We start from the raw sequence: 23,832 nt of genomic DNA, 5'->3' as shown, positions 1-23,832 counted from the left end.
GAATCAAATTACAATACAGTTACACATCACGATTGTACGTTTTTAATTTTAAATCTTACAAAGGGAATTTTTATAATTCATGTTTTTATTTTGTGAAAGTTCCCACTTTTTAAATTAAATTTTTTTTAAATATTTAATATTATTACACCATCAGACCACCATTACACTTTTCCTCTCGCGCACCCCCTAGAGGCAGCTCGCACCACACTTTGGGAATCCCTGAATTAGTCAGTGTCATGTGGGTGACCTTAGAAGGCCCTGTACTGAAGAAGAGGAGTGTCAATGCAGGGTGATGATGCTACTCCCCACGCTGAGCAACACCATGGCTCCTGACTGGTAGCCCTTTGGTTGTTGAAGCTTCGTGCATATTTAATCCCATTTTCCAGGTCACATCCTGCTGTTTTCAACCTCAATTGCCATTGGTCGCCTGAAGCGCGCGGCTTTCCTGAAGACCCTCCACATATCTTGAACTGTTAGTGCTGATGGAAACTCACAGTGCCAGCCGTGGAATGTAACTAAATACATTCAGTCAAGTACTGTAAAGACATTGGGTTAGATATAGTGGCACATACTCTTTTTGGCTTTGTTGTCCAGAGTTAAGACGAGAAGATCGATACCACTCTCTCATGTCTGCACGATAGATATGAAGCTAAAGCAGGCAGCTATAGTTAGCTTAGCACAAAGACTGGAAACGGAGGGAAACTAGCCTGGCTTTGTTTCAAAACAACATTATCTGCCAACCAGCACCCACAAGCTCCCTCGTTAACATGTTGTATCTTGCTTGTTTCATACGAAGTAAAAAACAAGTGTAAGCGTGGTTATGAAACACTTTCTTATCTTGGGTTAGTAACTTCTTGAGGTCTCTCCTGGTTGCCTACCAACTGGTCCCAGTCAATAAATAGCTCAGTACACCTTAATTAGTGAGCTTTAAAAGGTGCAGCTAGACAAATATTTGGCCAGAGTAAGCTTACTCTGGGCAAATATTTGACACAGCTAGCTTAGGCTAGCTGTTTACTTAACTACTTCTGACATCTGTACTATTTTGCATTGTTTTTCATCGAAAAAAACGTTATCTTAAAAAACACCATCCATAATTCAGTGAAAGAAAGAAAGCTTTAGATTAACCAACTACAACAAAAATGCTGCTCACATATGAATGCAAAGGTGATAATTAAATTCTGTAATATACCGTATACAACTCTCAAGTACTTCAACTTTTGTTACTTCATCATTTTGCTGAAGAATACTGTATGATTTTGAATGCAGGTCTGAGTACCTTTACATTGAGGTATTACTACCTTACTGAATACCTCTATTTCTCCTGAGAGTGCTTCCCTCTGTCCAACCTCACCTCAATATACATATTTTCTCCATACAGTAGTACACAGATGTGCAGTTTGCTCCAGACAGGAAACACTAATAATCCCTTTGCGGTTGATGCAGCAGTAAACCGTCTGCCAGGGTCAGGAGAGTTCACAGTGACTCGAGCCCAACACCAAGAGACTGGGCGTCACAGCTGAAATCAGAACTGTGTAATATAAACCAGTAACTGAGTGAAGTGAAAATGTGAGTTGACATTTGCAGACAAACGAGAACACTTTGAACAAGAGTGTCATTTAAAATCAGTTACAAAGGATGCTTTCCTTTTTGAAATTCCTATCAGACCCTCAGGATTCCTACAGTGTGGAAGAATCAAAGAATAGTTTGACATTTTGAATGCAGGTCTGAGTACCTTTACATTGAGGTATTACTACCTTACTGAATACCTCTTTGGAAACGTGCTTATTGGTTTTTGCACAATTCCCGTTGTAAGATGATTGACACAAGTTCCTGTTTGTTATATACGACGCTAACTTGATTAAATATGAGACAGGAAGCAGAGAGAAACAGCCAGCCTGGCTCTGTCCAAAAGAGAAAATAAATAAATATCCAAGTTATAAACACCAGTTAACATGATAAATACAAGTATTAACGCTACAAGGCACTTTTTACTGGCTGGCACATAACCCCCGAATAATATGGAGCCAAAATGAAGTAAAAGTTACCAGACAAGTCACAAATATAACAAGATAAGTCAATAAATGTTATACAATTAAATATAAAAATAAATATAAAGCTTCATACTTTTTCCTTTAACCTTCAGTTAAATAAAGCAAAAAGCTTAATTTCCCCTTACCACCAATCAATTGATATAATACATTTGAACTTAATATTACTCTACTATATTTAAAAAATCTAATTTTATTTCTCAGCTCTATACCACATTATTCTTAAAGATTAAACTATAGCCTTCCCCCACTGCGTTGCAGTCTTTATGCTAAGCTACGCTAACTGGCTGCAGCTCCATATTTAACACTCTTTGACACTTATCAATTTTCTCATCTAATTCTCGGCCAGAAAGTGATTATGCATAATTCCCAAAAATGTGTAAATAATCCTTTACGCTTCCCTTCAAATGTCCAATGAATTCATACCTGAAAACCTTTGACTACAGAGGAACTGAACAGCAAAGGAAAGTAATGCTAAAGAAAGCATAACACTTTGGCTTCTTTATGATGTTTTATTCCAGCACAAGTCTTTTGTGTTGTAAAATGGCTGTGTAGCTAGGAATTAAAGGAGAAGTACAAAATGGAAAATTACAGACAGCTCTAGTATAATTAGTTTAAATCCCTATTGTGTTTATTTCCTAAAACCACATCGAGGAAAACAATTTTTCCCTGCCTTCTTTGGAAACATGGTCAGGAAAAAAAAAAAAAAAAAAAAAAAAATGAAAAAAGTGAGAAGGCGAGGAAAAATAAAGATGAAGCTTCGTTCCACTCTCACGGCGGAGGGGAATCTGAAAGAGCCGCCTGATTTAAGGAGTTTGTACTGACCCAGTCGGGCCCCTTTCTCCTCATTCCACACAGTTCCTACCAACAGGGGCACGCAGGCAGGGCAGTAAACTACCAAAACGCACATTTTATGCATTTGTTCATGATGATGATGATAATTGCTGCTCCCCTATAATCTTCCTAATTTAAGCAGACTAAGCAAATTACACAATGGACCTCAAAACAAGTGTATTTGAGAGAGAACCGCTGTGTCATTGCTGGGCCCTGCCAGAGCTTCCCTCCTCGGTGAAGAGCGATCCCTTCCTCGCTGGCCCGGTTTGAGCTCGACGCCAAGAAACAATCCTGAAAACAAATGTTTGCCGAGAGGGAGTGTGAGGAAACAGCATTATTTTGGGGATTGTGGTCCACCGGGACATCAGGTAAGGCTTGATATTCAAGGTTTTCCACTAAATCCTGATGACGTAAAAATGTACAATGGTACAAGTTTGAAAGTGGGCCCGTGTGTCGCTGTGCAGACATTGTGTCAGCCAGCACACGGACGTACAGTAGCTCTAATGTCTTGAAGCAATTTTCCTGGTCAGGAAATCAACATAAAACAAATAAAAAAAACAAGGTCAACACTGAGAAATGAAGGGAGAATCCTATTTCTTCTTCTTTTAAAACATTGACTTTTTAAAAACTAAATTTCTCTGAAATTATCACAGAACAAAAAGAGAAACGCTGCCGTCATTCCGAACAATTAAAACTCTTCCTCAGCTTTATGTACAAGATTTAAACATACAATGACATGAAGACAGTTTCATGTCATTTAAAATTAAATAAAATTTGACCACTCGAGGTGAAATTGCCGCCACACTCTGACGTAACAGAGCAACACAACATGAATCATAAATATCAAAAAGGGGGGGGGGAGAATAGGACAACCACACACACTCACTTAGGCAGGTTATGCTGTAAATTTACAGTAATGACACCTATAGTTCTGTAAGCCAAAATCTCTATTTTAGAATGCTGAACATTGGAGTAGCTTTCTATAAAAATCATATTTTTCCATTTCTTTTCCCCACCCGACGACACTAAGCATATGGCTTAAATATTTGTAAGCGTCTCTGCCTTCTCAGTCTGGCTTGCTGAGATGATCCTTAGCGACAGATGTCTACTCTGCTGTGTGTAGCTGCACATGGCGGTGTGCGCACATGTTTGTGTCAAGTGTGTGTACGACTGTTGGCGAGCAGAGCATGAAATGGGGAATCCACAACAAGGGAGTTGATCTTTTGGCGATCAGACTGCAATTCTTGCTTCATGTGCCACCATCTTTTTTTTTTCTTCCTTTTTTTTTTTTTTTAAAGAAGCACTTCGGCACCTTCTCCTCTTCCTCCCGCTAACGCCTCACAAAGAAATCCTTAAATCAAGAGCCGCATCATTGCCACCATCCGTTTAGGCTTTCAGCAGGGCTGCCAGTGTAAACATTATCCTCCTTTCTCAGTGAGCTCAGAATACTGCCTCGACGGGGGAGGGGGGGGGGGGGGGGGGGAGGAATAAATTCGACAAAAAGACGTCAACAACAAATACAATGGCCGTTGTTGTGGAGATATGCAGGTTAAGGGAAGAAAAACAAAATAAAATGAAAACATTGATGGCTACCACACAGGAACATTTCCTGGGACAGGGAGCAGTTAGGGCAGTATGGATCCTTAGTGCAATGAAGGCCAGAGGAGCAGCGGGCTGCGCAGCCTCATCGTCCGTACGGCCGCTCGCTCTGGAAGATGTGGCCAGGCGGGCTTAGTCAGCAGCCGAAAGAGAGGTCCAGTGGGCTTCATCAACTCTCGACAGGAAGAAGAATAAGGGCAGACATTATGCTTCCAGTCACATGTATTCACTCGCGCGTCCATACACACTTTATACTCTGTAAAACTACTACGGCTAAAGCCTAGGAGGGGAACAGCGAGAGAGAGAGAGAGAGAGAGAGAGTCCGGTCCAGAGCGTCCTCTGGAGCAGTCCTGAGCCTCGTTTCGTTCACTTTGAATAAAAAGTGATGTACCTGTGAGCGTCTACGTGTATGAGGACGTGTAAACATCGAAATGTGTGTCGTGACGAGTGCGAGAGATTATTCTGCTCGGCCGTTGGAGCGAGTGTGTGGTGTTAGGGCTGTGTGCCTGTGACCGGTATCTGCATTCTGTGTTTGTGTTCTTCTTATGGTTTGTTTTTTTGGGATTCCTGTTAAGTCTCTCCACTGTTGTAAATGTACATTCATCCATCATATGGGGGGCGGGGGCGGGTATGACGCTGGGCCACACACCAACTGATCCTGAGGCTTTTCCAGCGGTCCAACAAAAAGACTCTCGCCTCATCAGCACACTCAAAATAAACAGCAGTAGAGGTACTGGAGGACGCGGTACCACACGTAGGCGGAGGCGACCGCAAACGACTGGATAATGCACAGCCACACCGGGTCCAGGACCATCGGCCGGGAGACCGCCTCCTTCAGTCCGTCTTGAGGGGGGAACGATCCTGATGAGGAGGACAGAGATACACACGGGTCACAATTTTGCTCACGTGCATATTTCTTCAAATTTGTTCAACCAAGACGTTGTGATTTAAAGTCTGAATTTTAGCCAGTGTCGAAATGATACGCTGTGAACGTGGCATTACTCCATGTTGTGATGTGATCCACAGAGTAACGTATGGAGTACTGAGGTTACGGGACTACTGCTGCTGGGAGTTTTGACAGTCTCATTTGCAGCCGCTACATCTGGACCCATGAGAGACGGCCAACGCCAGCTACAGTAGAACCTCTCTTTGCATAGCGTGTGACAAACACAGCACTCAGGAGATGGATCACAAATGACAAGTTACAGACTGCTGTCTCTAGAACGCCTGCTTTCCACAATCAGGGGTTTCCTGGAGAAACAGTTTCTTGGTCATGCATGCTGGGAATCACATCTTTTGGCTTTGCATCTCCGTTCTCCATATGCCTGCTCAGCAAAAATTTTGCTCTGCACTCCACACTAGTTACCGTAATGGATATAGTTTATATGTCTTGCACGTAAAATTGAGGAGAATTCAGACTTCAGTTCAACTTTAACAACCTGACAGGGTGAGACAGACCTGTGTCGTAGAAGTGGGTCAGCAACTCTTCTTTCTCCACAAACCTCTGATACAGCCAGTCAGTCAGGGCCTTCGCCTCCACGGGAACCTCTTTTATTGGGTACATCCTGAAGGAGAAGGGGGAGAGACAGACAGGGAGAGAGAGAGAGAGAGATGAAACACACAAAAAAAAAAGAATTACCCGAGTCTCACTCGACACAAACTGTCTCTGCATTGATCTGTCGTGGACGCTGCTGTCCAAACTCCCTGAGCGGAGCAGACTGTTTAAAGCTGGAATCTATTACAGCCGTCGGTGTGTTTACTGAAGCTTCAGCATGTTCTGTGGATATTCAATAGCTGGCAGGCTCATCAGAGAGCCACAAGTGCTGAGGAGGTCCTGACAGGAGATGGACAAGTCGGGGAGCTCCACAAAATACTTTGGTGTGTGGGAAGAAAAAAGGTTTGAAAAATCCCGTATTAAGAAAAATTGATACTCTACTCCACTGTTCATTCTCAAAGTTAGGTATTGTCCAATCAACAGCCCAAACCCCCAAAAATATTCACTTTACTGCGATAGAAGATGAAAGAAACAAGCAAATCCTTATATTTGAGAAGCTGACATCTAATCGTCGACCTCCACTAGCTGTTTATTCCTCAAATGAAACATCTCCAGCTGGCTGAAACACAATGACTGATGCACCGGTTGACATTGTGAAAATAATGAAGGGTCACTTTTACAAGCCAGTGCTGATGAAGTCTGGTCTCCAGCCAGAAGGGGTCCCCAGTAGGCTGCACACAGAGCGGCTCCTGGTCACCTTCAAACAGAGGTTACAGTCTCCTGCCTCAGACCAGCAGCTCCTCAACATCCCCGCCTGGATAATATCAACCATAACAGATTATCTGTGCCTATGAGGAGAGCTTCTGATCAACATATATATATATATATATATAGATATATATATATATAGATATATATATATATATATATAGATATATATATATATAGATATATATATATATAGATATATATATATAGATATATATATATATAGATATATATATAGATAGATATATATATATATATATATATAGATAGATATATATATATATATATATATATATATATATATATATATATATATATATATAGATATATATAGATATATATATATATATATATAGATATATATATATATCTATATATATATATATATATATATAGATATATATATATATATATAGATATATAGATATATATATAGATAGATATATAGATATATATATATATATATATATATATATAGATATAGATATAGATATATATATAGATATATATATAGATATATATATAGATATATATATAGATATATATATATATCTATAAAAAGCTATCTAAGATAAATGTAACAGCAGTCTGTCAGGATGTCACGTGGTTTAAACCCAGTTTAAGAACAAGTCTCCCCACTCTGTTGCAGGTAAGAACATATCAATACATGAGCCACCATACCAAAAATTTAAACATCAATATTACAAAATGGATTATAATCAAGAGTGTGTCTTTTTTGCTCAGAACGAGCCTTTATTCTGATGATTAGGGGTCTAAAACTGAGCGGAGAGGACTGATTGAGACAGAAAGTGAATCAGCAACTAATTCTAGAAATGATTAATCGAGCATGACGTTACTGTTCAAGCACAAATACCCAACAGTTTTCGATCTTTGGAATTTGGACGGATCGTCAGATGGAATAAGGAACATCGACATTGACCCTTCTACTCATCATCCGCCAGTTCACGGTGTGGGTGTTGCTCTGTGGCGAGTCTGAATAAGACCCTCTTTGAGCAAAGCAACTTTTATGTCCACAGCGGCACGAAACTCATGTTAAATATAAAGATAAAAACGGACTAACATCCACCATTATTCACCTATTTAAAGTTCTACTAATGCTGACTTTTTGAGGATAAGTGAGTGGATCTGGCTTCCCAAAACTGGAGCTACGCTGCTGTGGCCACCTGACAGGCTGATTACAGGTGAAAGCAAGACGTTCCACAACGTTTCTCCCACAGAGTCTGTGGATATCGGGTGTCTTTCATGCCATAGGAACCAACCACTAGCACTGATGGATCCTTAAAGCACCAGAAAGGAGAAACCGCATTCAGAAAGAGGCTGAGAACAACAGACCCCAACAATGCCCCTTAAAGTAACACTGATACGATAATATGTGGACACAAAGTAGCAACTAAAACAAAGTATGAACCAAGCAAGCCACCACTAGAACACTAAAAGCCGCGTTTTCCTGTTTGCTGATCGGTGGTAATTTGTTGTTTTCGGCTGCACGTGTAGTTCCAATTAAGAGTATAAATTAAGAGTGAAAATTACAATTTTTTCTTCCCAGCAGTGATTGGTGAAGGTGTTGTCATTAAATATAAGTCACTAAATGAATGAATTCCCAAATGTAACATGCGAGCCTAGAGAGCGTTTCACACCAGTTCCAGAGGAAGCCTGCCAAAGTCCTGTAAATGTAAACAGATCGCTCCGTGATGCCGTCAGAGGAGTACAGGAGCCGGCGTGGGACAATTATCAAGAGGTTTGAGCAGTGAGGGATTTGGGTCGTAGGTGGCGGCCACAGAGCTTTCCTACAGCTGAACCATTCATTATCTTTTGGCGTCGAGTTGAGGTCAACTGCTGCCGATTCAGTTCTCAAATCTCCCCGACGCTCTACATTCAGGTGGCTACCAATAGCGCACGTCTCGCTCCAGTCGTGTGGGTTATTTCGGATTAGGGCGACAAGTAACTGTAATCAAATCCTCACATTTGAGAAGCTGGAGTGAGCACAAGCCTGGCAGTAGTGGTGGTGGTGGTGGGATCTGGTGATGTGTTGGCACGGGGCCGTGGCAGCACTCTCATTTCCACCCTAACCCACTTGGCAGCGGCCGGCTTGTTAACCGGACACCGTGGCGGACACGCAGACGGCTGAGAGAGCGCTGCAGCGTCTTCTGTAAATAACCATTAATCGGACTTTCGCCACGTGTGTGTGCTGGGACTGGTCGATACGGACCAAAGATCACCATGTTTTTAGGCTAAAAGGCAAAGTCACATGTGAGATGTCAGCGGCACTTTTTAATGAAGACAAATCACAACACATGACAAAGTGAAAGCTTCAGTTTCAGACAAACTATTGAGGACTGCTTTGATTCAATACATTTAATATAACGCAGCCAGTTTCAGAGTTAAAGGCCAGACCTTGATGAACATGCCCACAGGCTTAAATGTTGGTCTTGAGGTAACGCAGGGTTTTTCATTCATATACAAACTGAAACCTAAACTGTACATTTACTACCGCTGCACTGAGAGAGGAGCAGAGATACAAGCGGGTTATGAAACACAACATCAAACTTTATTGATGTAAACGGTATCGTCTCATCAGATATCTCGTATGAATATATATATACACATCGATATACCATCAAAGTCACTCCACCGTCCAGCCCCAGTGAGAACCTGCGCTATATTTTCTGGAACACATAGTTTGCTCGACAGATGACCATTAAAATATAGTTCAACTGACAAGTGATTACATTTCTGAAATTCAGTTAAATTCAGGTTATGAAGGGGGCAAATCAGACACTTCTGATCCTCCAGGCTTACTGCCTTGTTTGAACCATTTAGCTTCCGTAAAGCTCTTATTCTTAAGATATTATGTCCCCTCCTAACTGGCCTGGGAAGCTAATTTAATTAGCCGGAAGAGTCTGGTCATAGTTTGGGGACTCTATGCGTCCCTAAATCTCTCTTGCTGTGAGATCTTGAGAAACAAAGCGGTGCCCTGAGAGGCCTGCTCTCAGGCAGAATGTGGCAAAAGGTGAATATTGAAGTTAACAGCCAGTGTTGCTTGGGGAGAAACGAGCCTCCTATCCCGCTCAGTCTCTTTCTAGTTAAGATAACAGTCCTCATCTAAGAGTAATGAAGCTCCAAATCCCAAACTGCTGCCTTTGAGTTCTTTCTCTCAATCCTCCTGGGGCAAGAGAGTCAGTTTCACCAGCTAAAGCAAAGAATAAATGAAGTATGATAAAGAATACTTAAAGGTTTTATTGGATTTGTGCTACACTGGATCAATTATGATGGCGCTTTCCTTGTATAATTGTACTTTTGAGCGCTCTTATGGGCTCTTGCTTGCAGAAAGCCGAACCTTCATCTGCAATCGGAGAAAAGTTATCGGACGGTGGGAGCCCACTTGTTAATTGCTCCATTTAGTCCCTAATCGGCTTCTTCTCTCGCTCAAAGCTGTCCATGTTCCAGGAGATAGTTTGGACATGACTTCACAGAAAGACGTAAAAAAAAGAAAAAGAGAAGCTTTTAATGAGCTGTCGCAGTATTTCTGGTGACTGATGAAACATTTTCATTATGTTCTACAGTTAGAAACAACTGACAGCAGCCTCCGCTCACACAAATGTGTTACATGTGCACTAGTGTCTGGTTGTCATCAGGTGTTTGAGTAACAACAGAAACAACACTTTATTTAAAGTAATATATAATCCACTGATGCCTCTGTGATGTCACATCAGTGGCTAAAACCGAAGTTTACTTTAAGAGAGTGAAACATAAAGTAAACAACTGAACGGGAAATGTGAAATGTGTAGTGTTAAAGCAGACCGCCCACGAGATATTAAATTCAAACAGCTTAACTGCCACTAAACACCATCTTACTAAGAAAGTGCTATCCTGATCTGTAGCACCCTCTCACCTGGTCCCTGTGACCGCGTGGAGGTTAACAAGGGTTTGAGAGCATCGACCTCTTATCAGTGCAGAGGTTAGACCGAGGCGGCCATAAAACCCCCGTCAGAGACGTGGACGACATGACCTGTGCTGTCTTTATAGCCACACAGATGTCAGCGCACCCTGATCTTTATGAGCGAGCATGTTTGAAGTCTGTTTCAGAGTAAAGAAGTAGGACACAAACTGTATCGTCTACACATATTCATTTTCTCTCTTTAGGCGAATCAGGACAAATCCTTTAAAAACACCAAAGTTACACAAAAAAACAACAACTAACCGACCGAAGACTTTGATGGAAAAGATGCGTTTGCTCTTCTCATGACCTGCATATGCAGGAGTTTGATTGAAAAGATGATTCATCCAATCACCTGCCAAGTATCTTTTGAAAGGGCCGGCCCCACAGTTTCTAAAGATGTCTCCCCAGATGTCTCTGTGTAACAAACCAAAAACTAAAGTCAATTCAAGTTCACTTCTAAGGCATTTGCTTTTTCGGTTAAGTAATTTCAGTGCCTTTCATGTCTTCCACCCATCTATTGAACAGCGTAAACATGGGGGGGGGGGAATCACTCCTGCAATGAGTTTCTTTGGCATCAGATGTCCTCTGAAGACCCTGAGCTTTGGAAAAAGAAAACCCGTCTACTCATCAATTATCTCTAACAATAAAGGTACTAATTACACTCACAGGTAAAACACACGTGTAAGAGATATTAATCCGAGGGGAGGTGTTGAATGAACCTCAGGAATTTTAAAAAATGGTAAAAAAAGTGAAGAAAAGTAGGAAATGTCGCATCAGATTTACATCTAGTAACGATTAACCTGCAACCTTTTTACAAAGAGCTGCCTCAGACATCTTAAAGCGGTAACTCGTGCCTCGTCTCGGAGAGAAAGGCAGGTGTGCAGCTACACTCAAGACAACAAATCACCGTTTAGATATTTTCAAGCAGCAGCTTTGAGAAACGCACAGAGCGGCACAAAAAAAAGAGAAAGAAAGAGAGGAGATGGTGCCTTTAAAAGAAAAAGCATTTCAACATATTTAACACCCACTACTGCCCTCGCTCTGCCTCTGTACACCCACCTAGCTCTCCCATCTGCCATTCACAGAGGGCTTATGATGCCGCGATCTGGAAGGCTGAGATTATGTGGAGGGAGGGCAGGAGACACGGCGAGAGAGGGAGGGCAGGGCTGAGGTGTGGAGGCAGCGAGAGGAGGAGGGAGGTGGAAGTATTCAAAAAAAAAAAGAAGTGGATTCATCTAGAATATTGCTCAAATTCTGAGCGGCACGTTTGAAGTCGAGGCGCAGTAGTGATGTATGCAGCCCAGTAAAGGATAACTAGTCAGTAGTCTGTATTAAAAAAAAAAAAAGACCAAGCATCTAACAAAGATTAAACTAGCCAACCATTTTCATGATAATGCAAATCTGGTGAAACGGTCTTCTTCTGCATGCAGAACAACAAAAGAAGACGACAAATAAAAAAAGAAGACGCCTCACTAAATGGATGAAGTCACCAATTTGCAGAGCTGAACATCCAATCAGGGAGCTGTAATACACACAGTGTGCCAGCTGCAGATTCAACACACTGAATCATCAACAAGAGCCGGCAGCTGACACTCTGCTCGTCGTCGCTGCCCTGACGCTGCATGTGAGGTTTCGCTTTTCGGGAATGTTTTGTGAGAACACGATGACTTCAGAGGTTATCGTAATAGAAACAATAGAAGGGGATGAAGAGGCGTGACACACTCTCAAACACACAGTAAGACAGGGAATCCTGTCCCCTTTTTTCACACTTTGCACACTTGTAACAGGAACAGCTGGGCCTTCAGCTTGGTCGGGTGCCTCCCTGTCTGTCCCCCCCGCCCCGGCCTGCAGAGCTGCTGATTGTGTCAATGGCTGATTAAAGAGTCTCAGCGGTGGGGTGGGACCAGTGCATCCTCTGCTCTTCTAATTAGACTTAATGAGTGCTCAGCTTTAGCCCACGCGGGAGGAGACGCATCAAGAGAGGAGCCAGGAAACCAGAGATCGTAAATCATCTTTAACTTTGCCCTTTTACACACACACACACACACACACACACACACACACACACACACACACACACACACACACACACACACACACACACACACACACACACACACACACACACACACACACACACACACACACACACACACACACACACACACACACACAGCTGGTCAAGATGACTGCTGCTTGAGTTCAGTTACATCACTTATGATCTAGCCTGTCAAGACAATGCACAGAGGGCCACGTTTATCCTGAGCAGAGCCTACAGAAGATCTAATCCTGGCCCACCTCCATCGTATCCTCGAGTGGTGTGGATTAGCAACAGAGGGGAACCTGGAGGACACGGCAGGACAACGTGGAGGGGCAAAGGCATTCGCTGTATTAGAGAAGTGATATTCTTGGCAACAGAATATCAGGATGGGCTGTGTGTTTACTTTGTATTACAACCTACTTTTCCCCCCTTATCGTTACATTTCAAGCAAACGTGTACTTAAAACAATGCAATATCGCCAACTACTTTCTCCTATGCGTGTTTTGCCTCAAACACAATAATCAGTCACATTCAGTGCTTAGAAATGAGATAAAACAAGTCGTAGAAAAGCAGCTTCTAGGCGCTACTAGAGGTCTGAAACTCCACGGGGAGCCTTTAAAGTCAGGCGTGTTCTGCTGACTCACGAGGTATGCAAGGTGGGTTCGTCCGTAGTGAACTTGTGTTATCAGTGGGCGAATGAACCTAAAGCTCTCCATCGAAAACAAGTGAACGCTGCTAATGTGAGTCACACTCAGAGTCTCAAAGTCTCTGTGTACCAAAGTGTAGCTCAGTTATCGACCTGGGTTGTGACTCTCTGGTCGTATACATTCCTCATATGACGAAATGTATATTTTATTCTTACCTGTAGTGTACATGCGTGACTGTAGGAGGTCTGTAGCCAAAGATCCAGGTCTGGATGTCCATGGGTCTGGCTTTGGGGTAAGCTATAGTCACATCTATGACCCACTGCAGGCCTTTACGTTTATTACCTGCCACGGTAGGAAACACAAATACAGGAAGTTAGGACACATTCTCAGGACGGCATACTCAAATAATCCACACGGTGAGAGCCTTCTCGTTTAGCCTCAGCCAACGAGGCTGTGAGGGGGAAGGACACACGGCTGGGAGAGATTCAGCGGCCCTTCAATGAACCCTGGTCATCCAGCTTAAGAGCAGTGGCGGGCAGTCACAGCAACAGAATCATTTTCACCTCACAAGCTAATCCTTTATGTCATGTTATCATACCACTAAATGACCACAAAACAAATCAAATTAAAGCCTAGCGGCAGGGTAAGGAAGAGAAGATGACAGATGGAAAAGAAAGAAGACAGAAGGACGAAGGTTGACCAGAGGGAATGCTAAACATGTGTGTGTGTATTTATACACATTACGCAGGGTCACCTGCATGTAAACACAAACATATGTCGTATTTTCTCTATATTAAACCTCTTACCGGTTGTAAATAAGGTTGGCATTACTTCAGTGTGTCAATGTGTGTGACTATTGGGAGTGGAGAGAAAACAAACGAGAGCTGATCCACCAACATAAAACTGCTGAAAGACATATTTCTTTACTTTCGGCAGAAGCTACACGTTTCCCCTCGCATCAAGCGGATCTATTCTAAGCAAATCCCAGATCTGTCTTTGTGCTGAACGCGCAGGTATGAAACACCCTTAACACCAGATTGTGGGCTTTGACGGCAAACAAGTGCATTAACGAAACGCCGGCGTGTTCCTTTAAGCTGAACAAGCTCGTCAAATGTAAAAGGAGTAAACACCAGCGGCCTCAGTCGGCACGGACAGAGCAAGACTTTATAAGGCTTTGTGATCATATTGGATGTTTACACGCTTCCAGAAAATCTATTATATCACAGATTCACAATAAAATGCTAACCAAGCTCGCGGCCTGAGGCTGATGTGTTCCTAATAAAAGATCAGAAGTAATTGTTTATTCCCGTTAGCTACTTATGTATTTTTACCAGCAGCAACAGGAAGGTGGTCTCTACCACTTCTTATACTGATCACCAGCATGCAAAGTGAGGACATGAATGACACAAGTCCTTTGAATGAATGCACACCGTGGTTCACTTAGTATTATACTGGTTACAACAACAACAACAACAACTAGAAACATGCTGCTGGCTCATGTATATCACTGTTACTGTGACTTGATAGGCATCCTTAGTATTGGAGGGAATGGCTACCACCACAGCTATCCCTGCGTGGGTAATTTGATCTAGAAGTCTGTCCAAGTGTGTTGAAAGGCAGCCATCGTCTCCTGTGAGCGGGCGGCCAACGAACGGGGCCCCGAGCCAAGGTCTCGCTGGTGCCCCGTGTGCTGTGACAAACAATACTGTAACAACAGCAGCCGCCGTAATTAAAAATGGCATCAGAGAGGCCCTGTCCTTCTGAGGAAGGAAACACACTGGCAGATATCTGGCTCCCCATCAGGCCACTCCACGGGCCAATTACAACACTTGAAACCCACACATGTCCCCTCCCACTGACTAAACGTGGACAGAAACCGCCTCTGATTGGTTGGCGCTATCAAAACACATCTACCTTTGGGTCACACGGAGCTCCGTTCCCACCCTCAATGACTCACAGCGACGGACTTTGCAAACCTGCCAGCTGCAAACACAGTTTTATAAACACATGAAACCTCATCGGTCTAAGCTGCACACGGAGACTTTCTGCGAGCTTCACTGGTGACCCGTGTGCCTCGTATCAGCGCTGAATGTAGCCCAGTTGACATTGCGCGGCTGATGCACAGCGACACACACATTTACATCAAATCCTATATTTCCTCCAAGTGGCCCATTTGTCTCTTGAGTGAGTCAGCAAGCTCTGGGCACCTCTGCAGAGCATCAGAGGCAGACAGAGCCGTGTCTTTCATCAGCCAGGCACACAGGCACACACACACACACACACACACACACACAGTATAGTGCCCTTGGTTTTAATGCCATTAGCTAGATTCAAGTAGAAGGACGAGCTCTACTGCAGCAACCAGCTTCCTCTTCTCCTGAGCGGCTGGAAGAGACCAAAGGACACAGGGAGAAAAAGGAAGAACTGGGCTATGAACTGGAACTACACCAAAGCAGGGAAATATATATTGTGACACCACTAAAACGCTAAAAATGTTTTTAAAATCCCCTTCGTGCCAGAGGTTATAAACAAAACATCTGCTGTCGTTAGTGACTTTGTACCGTCTTCGTGCTAAATTTGCAGAAAAGCCAAAACAAAAACTTGCACACACAGCATAAAATTTAGCACATAAATAAAGCAGTTCTCGTCTTTATCTCCGTTTTTACGACAGCTGATTAAGAAACACTGCTTTGGTTTGACAGTCCGTCCTGCGGAGGGACGAACAGACAGACTCTTGCCGTTAGTGCTGAGGCCGTTGGACACAGAGCTGCGTTAGCAGACTTGTGGAAGTCTAAAGACCCTGAGCCACGTCCTCAATAGTGCCGGTCCAAAGTCTCTCCAAATCACTATTAACACAGCAAATCCTTAAAATGGATTTTGAACAAAAGCCAGCAGAGACCGCTGGGTGGACTCATTGCATCCGTGTGTTTACGGCCGTTTGAACGCGATGCTGTTTGCTGGGGACGGTTCCAAGAAGCGGGTTTACCGTGTCATCTGGATCCTGTTGCCGAGTTAAACCATGAGCAGTATTGGTGGAAAAATCGTGTTCCACCCAAATTTCCCTCTCAAAGGCTGTTAATTGTAGAGTTATCTTCCCGCTCACTGGCTGTGATTGAGGCTGGTGTCTAGACGGAAAAATTACTCCTGCAAATAACCAGCGGGGTTTCAGGGACTTTGATGCAATTCCTCGCAGCTCTCTGCATGTCACCCGTTACGTCCCCTATGATTTAAAACAGGACTCCCAGAGGACAGAGGCAATGATTTAATGCTTCATGTGTGAAACATGCTTCGTCCGTGGCCTTCAAGCCAACATATGATCACATTCTGTCATGAGCTACAGTTCACAGAGACTGTAGTAAAGGAAGACAAAATATATCATTTTTTCCAGAACATTCAATCAATATGAAAATAAAAATCCCGCAACTTCAAAGAACACCTCCAAATTCAATCCGAAGCTCACATGTGTTTAGTGAATCAAGTGTCTTAATACAAAATACTCATAATCCATTCAAAGTTCAGATCCACAGCCGTCAAAAACAACAAATCAGTCAGTTTTTTGCAGAATCATGACAATTTGAAAATGAAAAATCACCTCAAAGCAAAGAGAGCTAGCGTGCAGTTTTGTCTCATTTTAAGATGCGATGAGCCACTGAGATGAACACGAGACTGAAACCGAGTGAAAGATTACTGAAGGTTCATTTTGAGGGAAGAGGGGCACCTGGTGGCCTCGGGCTTCAAGGAACAACGCAATCAAAATCATGTACAGCTGAGGACGTGTTGCATGCAATTCCCCACCTGCATCTACTTCTTACTCTCCAATCAAGACATAAAAGGGGCGAGAAACTTACTAAAAAACATGTTACGGTCGTAAAACCCAGCCCACATAATAAACTTCATAGATCCCACAAATATTCCAGGAAAAAAAAACAAAATTTGATCAGAAAAGGTTGAATGTGGGCTAGTTACCCGTCTGGTTAGGGGTCCCAGTCTCGCTGCCCACGCTGCCGTTCTCCTGATGGGCCGACAGGGTTTTTAGGATAACTTGCGTGGCCCCGAGACGAGGCAACGTGACGTGGGTCAAGTGGGGCAGAGAATGCTTCTTGGCGAACAGCTGGCTGGTTTCCCGCCGCTTGCGCAGGAAGCCGCCCTCCGGGAACAGCACTATCCACTTCCTGTCGCGGCTGTGGTAGTATTTCTCTAGGTGATCCTTCAGGTAAATCAGCTGCTTGTCTCGGTAAGCTTTACCCTGCGGGAACAACAGAAAGACGTTGAGAAAATGCAAAATGCAAGCAATTATAGTTTGAAACAAAAAAAGGATCGAGGCCAAGGGCTGAATTCATTTAACTGAACAAGATGGATGTTTGTTGTCAGCATACAAACTAATAAAAAACAAGCGAACACAAGTTAGATGTTGTGTAGACACTGTTGAGCACTTAAAAGCAGCATTAACGACACGACTGAAACGGATGCAAAACACGACGGCCGTGACAACATTAAGAGCATTAGCAGTACGAAGAGGAGCGGGATTGATTTTTAGTTATGCTCGGTCAGAAGCCAATGTTGAAAGCATGAGCAGAGCCGGGCTGGACTCTGCATGTGTCATGTGACATGCAGCCACATGTGAGCATACATAGTGAGCGTTCTTTTCAGTATATGCATTCCCCCCCAGAAATCCTAAATTACACATTAATTAAGGAATACTACACCAACATTATTCATGATGCATCAACATGAATTATTATGAGTTATGGATAGCAGCGCTTGATGTGTGTCGTTGCGGCACGGAAAGGAGATCTTATAGGCGACAGTCTATTTCATCTATATGCATACATATGAGCTCATTTGTTCTTATGGGCTTTTGATGCATTTGATGTGATTATTGCACATGTTGTAACCATCTTCAGTTCAAATAAAAAAGGAAATTCCTTGAGGTTGTTTCTCATGACAACTGTTTCTATGCACAAACACGGGTGTGTTTAACTGAACGCAGCAGGGATTTTTGAACCATCTATTCATCACATGTGTTAATAAATATGCACTCACACTTATTACCTGACTGTACCACTTTTACTTTACTCCAGTGAGGATTCTGTCTAACTAGGTGGCTGAACTGTAACCAGAAAATGTCAACAGCTGCTATATTCAGAATATAAACATGGAATCAGCCTTCTACATCCTTTAGATAAAAAACAACATGAATCACTAACTCGAAGAATGCGTCTAATTTGAAGTAGAAAAAGTCCATTTACAGACGTGTGCAACAAGTACGTGTGCTGGGGCCATCAAAGCCTGCCGTGTTGTGCCGTGCATGGTGATGCTACATCCTGAGTGGATAGCAGATGCTTGGGAGGCGGGGCCAGATGCTGGCTGTGAAGTATTCTGGGGGAAGGATGTCAAGAATGCACACACAAGGATGCCAGAGGGGATCACAGAGAGGGGAGATGGCAGAGGTGGCCCGGCCCGCTCACGGCCCTCCACTCCTGCCCGCCTGTCTGTCTGTCTGTCTGTTAGCGGGCTCAGGGTGCTTCACCCTCGGCACAGAGCCCAATGTGAAATTCCACGGCAAAGCATTTCCATGACGTAAAAAAAAAAAAAAATGTAATTCCCCCTTGCCATGGCTGTGGGTTTTTTTGCAGCTCAAAACGTGTGAGGGCACAAGCACAAACATCGGCAGCCACCCCCCCCCACCCCGACCACTGTCCACTGCTGTTATCCTCCTCAGAGGACGGCCGGGCCGTAGGAATCCCCCCCAACCTATCTGCTGTCCAGCTGGGACAAGCAGATGGATAGTGACTCCGCTTTGCAGCGCGCAGTAAAAACAGGCCTGCAGTAGCCAGGAGGTTGAAATAACGATGGCCTGAAAGGTCTACGTTGTTGTTATCCTGAAACCTTCAGGGGAAACAAGGTGTTGACATGCGAGGGGAAAATAGGCTTTCTTGTACCAGCGACAATTGACAATGTAGCCTTGAGGCTAATATACAGACCAAAACAAACCCCTGCCTCACAGCTGGATGTTAGTATGTGTAGTGTTAATGTGATGCAGCGCATGTAATGTTCAAATAACAGGCGTGACAATAAAAACACTGCAACATTTCTCACAGTGTTAAAAGTACCAGTTGTGGGTCTCTTACCTGTCGGATGAAGAAGTCCCCATGGATCTGGGACACTAGGCCAAAGTTGGTGAATTTGAACACATGGTCCATCAACCACATCATTTTTTGTACCACCTAAAAAAAAGAAGAAAAAAAAGGGAGAAATAAAATGAAAATCCCCAAAATTCACCTGTAATCAAAAGCACAGGGCTTTGGTTCCAGCGTCCACAGCTGATACCGGCCCTCTGAGCACTTCCACCCTCATGACCTGCGACCACGCAGCTTTGGCTAACTGTCCTTTCAGTGCTAAGAGGATAAACTGGGCCAGGGATGCAGTTGTTGAGGCGGATCATGTCATCATGTTTATGCAGTGTAGCTAGGCAGAACCAGTGCTGTGCCAACCTCAGCCAAAAAACAAAAAAACACACACAACACAGTTGCCGCCACCGTCCCAGAGTTCACAGCCAATCTCCAGCAGGCTTTGAATGGCAGGACAGCGAGCTGCGCGTTGTGAATATGGTGCGAAGAGTGAAAAGTGAGCAGATAACGTGACTTTTCAAACTCACGTCTGCTGCTGAAGGTACGTTTGAGGAAAAGAAGCTACGTATGTGTGTTATTGTGCCGTGGCTACACGTCAACAATTCAGCAGCTGAGCCCCCAACAATGTCGAATTAAAACTGAAGAAAAAGCGAATCAGTCAACACAGCTATAACGTGACACTCAACAGTATGGGGTTTGTACATCTTGTTGTGAGCTGCCATTCCTGCCTGAAGAACAGCTGCTGTAGTTTTGCCCCAGTCGGACTTCCTGTTCAAATGAATGCCGATAAGTTTCAATATCAACACTTTTCTCTCTGTTTATGTCTTACGACCAAACAAGGAAATTGTTTTCCCCCCAAAAAAGCTTCTCGGCTCAAATTCTCTCTGATAGCTAACTTTGTGCGTTCATACATGTGATTACGCAACACAGATGTTATGTTTAAATGTATTTGTTTACCATTCCAGACAACCCCACATGAACTCTTAAGTGTACAAAGTATCCCATTAAAGGGCTTGTGTGTGTGTGTGTGTGTGTGTGTGTGTGTGTGTGTGTGCTGATGTTTGGACATGTTTCACTCCCTTGCCATGTTGAAAATGATCAGTGTGAAAGAATGCAAAGCAGCCAACCCTCAAACCTTTGCACGCTTGCTGCCGGCTGCCGAGAGGCTCTGCTGTGTGCTCCAACTCAGAGTTCGTAATTTGAATGCAGCAAACCGCAGCACTGGCTTACGAAGCCGTCCGTCTCGACTGTTTTGACTTGAAAAACGCATCGTCCCGTCACTCCGGCGATACTAAAACTACTCATAAACAACCATCCTTTGGCTACACAAACTGATAACTGAGGCCTGTGTTAACAACCATTCTTAAAACAAACAATTAGCTTCAGCTCACACCTGAGCCACACTACCTGTGTGTGCAGTGTGGCTCAGGTGAGGCTGGGCTGCTTCAGCTGCTTCTCTTCTAGAAAACCGAGGTCTTGTCCATCTTTTACGTGCGACGTGCACGGTTGACAAAAACTAGACAGTGAAAATGATCTTTTACTGTATGTTGACATCATACTAGCAACATTACCACAGTTCAGATGTCTACATCTGGAGAGAAAAAGGACATTTTTATTTTTAACTCAACACGTCCTGTTTCCTTTAAAAAAATAAAAGCCCTCCAGCATCTTTCTGTGGACAGCATCCTTTCATATGTTAATACCAGGCTTTGATTCTGAAGCATCTGCTTGACAGTGTTGCACTTGCACGGCTCCATCAATGAATAATAAGTACTGGCTTTAAATTTGGGAATATTATCATAATGTACAAATGTCTCAAATAAATATTCACATTTATAATGAAATGAAACAGTCGGGCCATTATAAAAGGCCGACTTTATGTAGAGGCAGCAGTCACAACGCTTCTCAGGCCGGCAGTGTGGACTCAACGTTAAGAGTGTTTTTCGAGCAATGTGTGCAATTCTTCAGGAACTCCCCGTTTGCAGTGAAAAAGACACACAAACACGCCCAGGCAGCAGCCTGTTGAGCACAATACAGATGATGCCGAACATCCTGCAGGTTTAAAACATCTGCATGGCTGGTATTTACTCCGACGTGTCCCTGTTCAATCTTGAGGTACTATTTCTGGATTTCCAAACACGGGATAGAATGAGGCAACACGTCTCTCTCTCTCTCTGGTCTTACCATGCCCTTGTCTTGCAGGCACATCATGAGGGTGCACACGTCTCCTGTGGATTGGTGGTTGACGATGACCATGGCTTCGTCTTCAGAGATGGGCCGTACGTCGTCACCCCACTCCGTTACTTCAAGGAAAAAGAAATAAGACACTTACGGTTAAACAAGGTGGTAAATTATATAGTTTTGAAATCACTGATCCGGATCTAAATTAAAAACTCTTTCCACCAGATTTCACTGAAAACTGTTAACGAGGTTTTAAAGGTGTTCTGCAAAGTAATAAACATACAACGTAAATACAAACAAACTCTTTAGTGGTGGCAACAAGTTTGCTTTAAACACCTTGGAGTCAGCCAGTTCATTGCATCAAAACAATTCAAATGGACTGAAGTAAGAGATCTCTGGTATACAAACACTGAAATCCAATTTGTATATCAACGGTGAATGTTACACCCTTTATATCTGACCGACTCATCGTCCCGACACTCCCTCATTACAAACCGTCTGCTGTGTGATCTGCATATCCTCCCGACAAAGATCAGAGAGCAAACATGTATTCCCGTGCTTACACAAGTAGGTAGTAGATATTTAGGCATTGTTTTCTGTATTAGATTAGTAGTCATGCGTATTAATCCGTGTTGAAAGGGAATGACAAAATGTTTGCCGTGTGGTTGAGAAAGGAGAAGCGAGTTTCAGGAAACGGCACCACAATCACTCTCACTATTGACCACTCTGAGCAGAGCAGAGGAAACGGTCCAAGAAAAAATAAAGAACAAAGGGATGGTGCGTCATTTAATTTCATAGAACCAGACTTTCAAATCCTTCTGATCATCTGAACAATCATCCGCACACTGTGCCGTAGGGCTGGGCGATATGGCCTAAAAAAAAAATCTCCGATTTTTTTACAAAAAATCCGATTCACGATTTTAATCGATTTTTTTCCCCCAAAATTTTTTGCAGATGACAGAAGCTGTTGAAAACAATTTTTTCTTTTATTTTGTGATGATTTTCCCAAGTAGGTTGATAAAAATAAAGTGCAAACAAAACCTGAACATTGTAGAAAGGTGCCTGTAGTATACAAAAAGTATTTGGTCACTCTTTTGTTTGCCTGAATCATTTAAATATAAAATTAAATTAAACATAACATTAAATGGCATTAAATAGTAGCCTTCCATTGTAAACAACTGTGCAAATGTAACTTTTTACAGTAAGCTTTTCTAACTGAATACACTGATACAAACACAGCATGAAATAAAATGTATGTGACCCTTTAACATTCACATTTTCAAAAGTGCAACATCTGATCTAACATCAACATAACATATTTTGCACAGTAAATAAGTGCATGTAAACAAAATCAAGTGCATTCACAACATAACCAACAGTATTAAACAGTAGTGCATGTTTTTTCTAAATATTTTTTGCCAGGAAGACAAGCCTGTCTACTACCTCTGGCTTCAGGCATGCACGGTGGCATGTAACAATGCCCCCCCCACACACTGAAAAGCCTCTCAGAGGGGGCACTTGTAGCTGGCACAGAGAGGTATTTCTTTGCTAAAGTACTTAGCCTTGGAAAGTTAAGTTGGTGACGCTTCCACCAGTCAAGTGGATCGGTGTCTGGGTCAACCTGCTGGACCACAGGTCAGTTGTTGCGGAGTAGAATGACATCCCCTCCAGCTCCGCAGAGATCCTTTGGCGTGTACTATTGTACAGCCGAGGCAAGGCAACGTCAGAAAAATGTTTACGGCTTGGTAGCACGTACCTGGGGTCCAAAGCTTTGAGACGGTGAATAAACCCCGGCTTTTCCACGGTGTATATGGGCACCATATCTTTTGCGATATACATCGCGACTGCATCCGTGATGGCTTTCCACCGGGCACTCTTCTTCTCATGCGGAGTACAGTTGGTGAATGTCTCCAAAATGCTGGGTTGTTGTTGTGAGGTGGCGGCGGCGGCGGCCAGCAGTGAAGCTGCTGGCCGCCATTGTTTTAGTTTGTAAACAATGCGCGCGCACTCTACTACGGGAACCCAACGGGGGGGAGGGGTGGGGGCGATTTTCTCGATTTTCAATAAAACACATCGCCTTAAAGCACACATTCGAATTAATCGATTAAATCGATTTATCGCCCAGCC

At 43.2% G+C, this 23,832-nt stretch overlaps 1 protein-coding gene across 1 annotated transcript in view; it reads right to left on the bottom strand.

The window, feature by feature from the left end:
• Positions 1-2,600: 2,600 nt before the first annotated feature.
• lpgat1 (lysophosphatidylglycerol acyltransferase 1) overlaps positions 2,601-23,832 on the bottom strand; it is a 29,441-nt gene continuing 8,209 nt past the window's right edge. The window contains exons 3-8 of the mRNA XM_079290448.1: positions 21,709-21,827; positions 19,525-19,620; positions 17,360-17,639; positions 13,609-13,735; positions 5,940-6,046; positions 2,601-5,342 (exon numbers count right to left, since the gene is read on the bottom strand). Of these exons, the coding sequence (XP_079146574.1) occupies positions 5,191-5,342; positions 5,940-6,046; positions 13,609-13,735; positions 17,360-17,639; positions 19,525-19,620; positions 21,709-21,827 (881 nt within the window). The 3' untranslated portion in view covers positions 2,601-5,190. The remainder of the gene's footprint in view (positions 5,343-5,939; positions 6,047-13,608; positions 13,736-17,359; positions 17,640-19,524; positions 19,621-21,708; positions 21,828-23,832) is intronic.

This window comes from Melanostigma gelatinosum (genome assembly GCF_949748355.1).
Source record: "Melanostigma gelatinosum genome assembly, chromosome: 19".
NCBI lineage: Eukaryota > Metazoa > Chordata > Actinopteri > Perciformes > Zoarcidae > Melanostigma > Melanostigma gelatinosum.
The sequence above is the reverse complement of the archived record's forward strand: the minus strand, read 5'-3'. Positions and strand labels throughout refer to the sequence as shown.